The sequence below is a fragment of the Electrophorus electricus genome, chromosome 6 (genome assembly GCF_041902795.1).
Source record: "Electrophorus electricus isolate QZ-2024a chromosome 6, ASM4190279v1, whole genome shotgun sequence".
In the NCBI taxonomy this organism is placed as follows: Eukaryota; Metazoa; Chordata; class Actinopteri; order Gymnotiformes; family Gymnotidae; genus Electrophorus; species Electrophorus electricus.
This window is the reverse complement of record NC_137502.1, coordinates 34,051,633-34,054,555: the sequence shown is the minus strand read 5'-3', so window position 1 is coordinate 34,054,555 and position 2,923 is coordinate 34,051,633. Positions and strand designations below refer to the sequence as shown.

The following is a 2,923-nucleotide window of genomic DNA, read 5'->3' as shown; positions in this document are numbered from 1 at the left end:
CACTGTGTCGAGTGGGACAAGAATATGACCAACTATCACCAACACCATTCTCACGTTGTTTTAGATGTCACCGGTGTATCCGTGCAATATGTGGTTGCTAAGAAACCAAAGCTACTTTGGAATTCGTTCAGATATTGGATCAGCTCGGTAACCTGATCCCGTCCAGGATGCCCAGGCTGGTGGCTGATAAGGAATGGGCCAGGCTCAGGAAGGTCCTCACTGGAGAGTCCCGGAGGTCCTAACCTGCGGGGCCCTTGGGAGCGTCTGGTGAGCAGGTCTCACTCAGCGGGAGAAAGCATATCTAAAATGAGTTTGACCCTGAGGTGACCGGCCGTTCTCGATCCTGACGCCACACATATTTGTACTGATTCTAAAGTGTGTGTGCGTTTGTTTGTTTGTGCACATGCGTGTGTGTGTGTGTGTGTTTGATTGTCCGTGTGTGTGTGTGTGTGTGTGTGTGTGAGAGAGAGGAAAAGGGAGAACAATGCTTCATCTCACCTTTAAGCTAAGAAATAAAGAAGCTAAGAAATAAAGACAGAATGAAAAATAATGGATAGGGAGAAAAGGGGAGGGAGAGAGAGAGAGGGAGAGAAAAGGAGAGAGAGAGAGAGAGGGAGAGAAAAGGGAAGAGAGAGAGAGAGGGAGAGGGAGGGAGAGAGAGGGAGAGAGAGAGGGGGAGAGAGCGAGAGAGGGAGAGGGAGGGAGGGAGAGAGAGAGAGAGAGAGAGAGAAAAGGGAAAAGAGAGAGAGGGAGAGAGAGAGGGAGAGGGAGGGAGGGAGAGAGAGAGAGAGAGAGAGAGAGAGAGAGAGAGAGAGAGAGGGGGAGGGAAGCAGATACTCAGTATAGAGCAACTGAGCTTTAGTGAATCCTTTGGTGAACCTCCTGAAGCTCCTCCAGTGTGTGGAGATGATGTCAGGGTGTCAGGGTTTCAGCTTCAAATTTATTCCATATACACGTATACACATCAACATGAATAATGGAAGCAAATGTCCTAAACGTTCCTTGTAATACATTATCAAATATAAATATGTCACTTCCAGTGCTACAGATCACTTTCACGTCATTCTTCTTCTCATATGCCATCTGCAGGGAAACCCAAATGCCTACAGAGATGTTTGAGCAACACAACCTCAGATTTTCATTCTGCAGTTGTGTTTATTAATAACATTTTGAAAAATGTTCAGATGGTAGAAGGGCCTACCTCATGCGAGCTGTCCCTCTCAGAGCTGTTCATGTGAGATGGTTTAAAGATGCTTTATGGGACTTCAGTCTCCTAACCCTGAATATGACACACACTATGGGATGGTTTATGGGACTTTACATGGAAGTAACACATTGTATAAAGGAGTAATGTGTGTGTGTGTGTGTGTGTGTGTGTGTGTGTGTGTGTGTGTGTGTGTGTGTGACGGCCAGATGTACCAGCATGGGCGGGACCTTTGCGAGAGTCTTTGGGGTGACGCCTTTATGACAGTGGAGGATGAAGTTGGCGAAGAAGACGGGGTCGACGGTCACGGTTGTGGCTGTCTCACCCTCAGTCCCTCAGACCAAGAGGTCATAGCGGCCCTGAGAGCCCAGAGGGACAACCCTGAGGAGCTGGACACCACCAAACACGGCCTGCCCCAGTACCGTGCCCCCTGCCCCCACACAGCTGCAGCAGCCCCGCAGGTCAGGAGGGGCAGCAGCAACGTGTTTCTGCGCAAACGCTCGCTGCCTGTCCATGAGGCTGAGGGCAGCGGGAGTGGTTTCTAGAGAGGCCTCACAAACTCGAACACTCCTAAAACAGAGCATTGTTGTAGAGCATAATAGGGTTTTTCCGTCACTATATTACAGTGGTTGTTCACTGCATCCAGTCTAATGGTAACTCATTTAGGTCATTTTTGGCATCTGCAGTTTTTTTTCCAATGTATTATTATATTATATTAAATTATATTATATTACTGGCATTAATATATACATTATATAGACAATCATATATTCTGAGCTGAAATAACAGGTAGTACAATTTTGCCAGCAATAGTATTAGATTCAGTTAGAGCTGATACCATATTCAGTGTGGTTTATATATATAGTGCTGTACCTTCAACAGTACAACCTGTACCATAACTGTACCTTTAACTGTACCTGTAACTTTATCTATAACTGTACCTTTAACAGTACCCGTAACTTTATCTCTAATTGTACCTTTAACTGTACCTGTAACTTTATCTATAAGTGTACCAAACACTGTATCCATAACTATACCTTTAACTTTATCTCTAACTGTACCTTTAACTGTACCCATGATTGTACTCATAACTGTACTTGAAACTTTATCTCTAACTGTACCTTTAACTGTACCTGTAACTTTATATTCTGTAGCTTTAACTGTACCCATAACTCCACCCGTCTCCCCCTGTAGCTGGTTGGCAGGTGGCTGTTCAGAGTAAAGCATTGCTCAGGCAGGTGTAGCATGGAACTGAAGCCAATCTTCATAGTGTCTCTACCCAGACTACACGGATCAGATGTCTGTTTTGATGTGTCTCCATCTGTACTGTTGTGTCTCTGTCTGTACTGTTGTGTCTCTGTCTGTGCTGTTGTGTCTCTGTCTGTGCTGCCGTGTCTCTGTCTGTGCTGCCGTGTCTCTGTCTGTGCTGCCGTGTCTCTGTCTGTGCTGCCGTGTCTCCGTCTATGTTGGCACCTCCTGTCTCATAGTTGTCACTGGAGCTGCGGCGTCTCAGCCGAGCCAGGTCCCTGTCCTGGACCCCGGCCTGGACCCTAGCCCTAACACCGGCCTGTACCTCGGTCCGGAAACTGGCCTGGACCTTGGCCTGGACTTGCACAGGTGCATGGAGGCCAAGCACAGAGGGAGGCTCCTTGACTGTGAAAGCATCAGTATGCAACCGACCCCTTGATCCCTGAATAAATGTAGTGTTTCTAAACCGCA

At 47.0% G+C, this 2,923-nt stretch overlaps 1 protein-coding gene across 2 annotated transcripts in view; it reads left to right on the top strand.

Moving 5' to 3' along the window:
* rtbdn (retbindin) overlaps window positions 1–2,923 on the top strand; it is a 9,496-nt gene extending 6,573 nt beyond the window's left edge. For both annotated transcript variants that reach the window (XM_035524920.2, XM_035524919.2), the window contains exon 6: window positions 1,414–2,923. In XM_035524920.2, coding sequence (XP_035380813.1) covers window positions 1,414–1,749 — 336 coding nt within the window. In that variant the 3' untranslated portion in view covers window positions 1,750–2,923. The remainder of the gene's footprint in view (window positions 1–1,413) is intronic.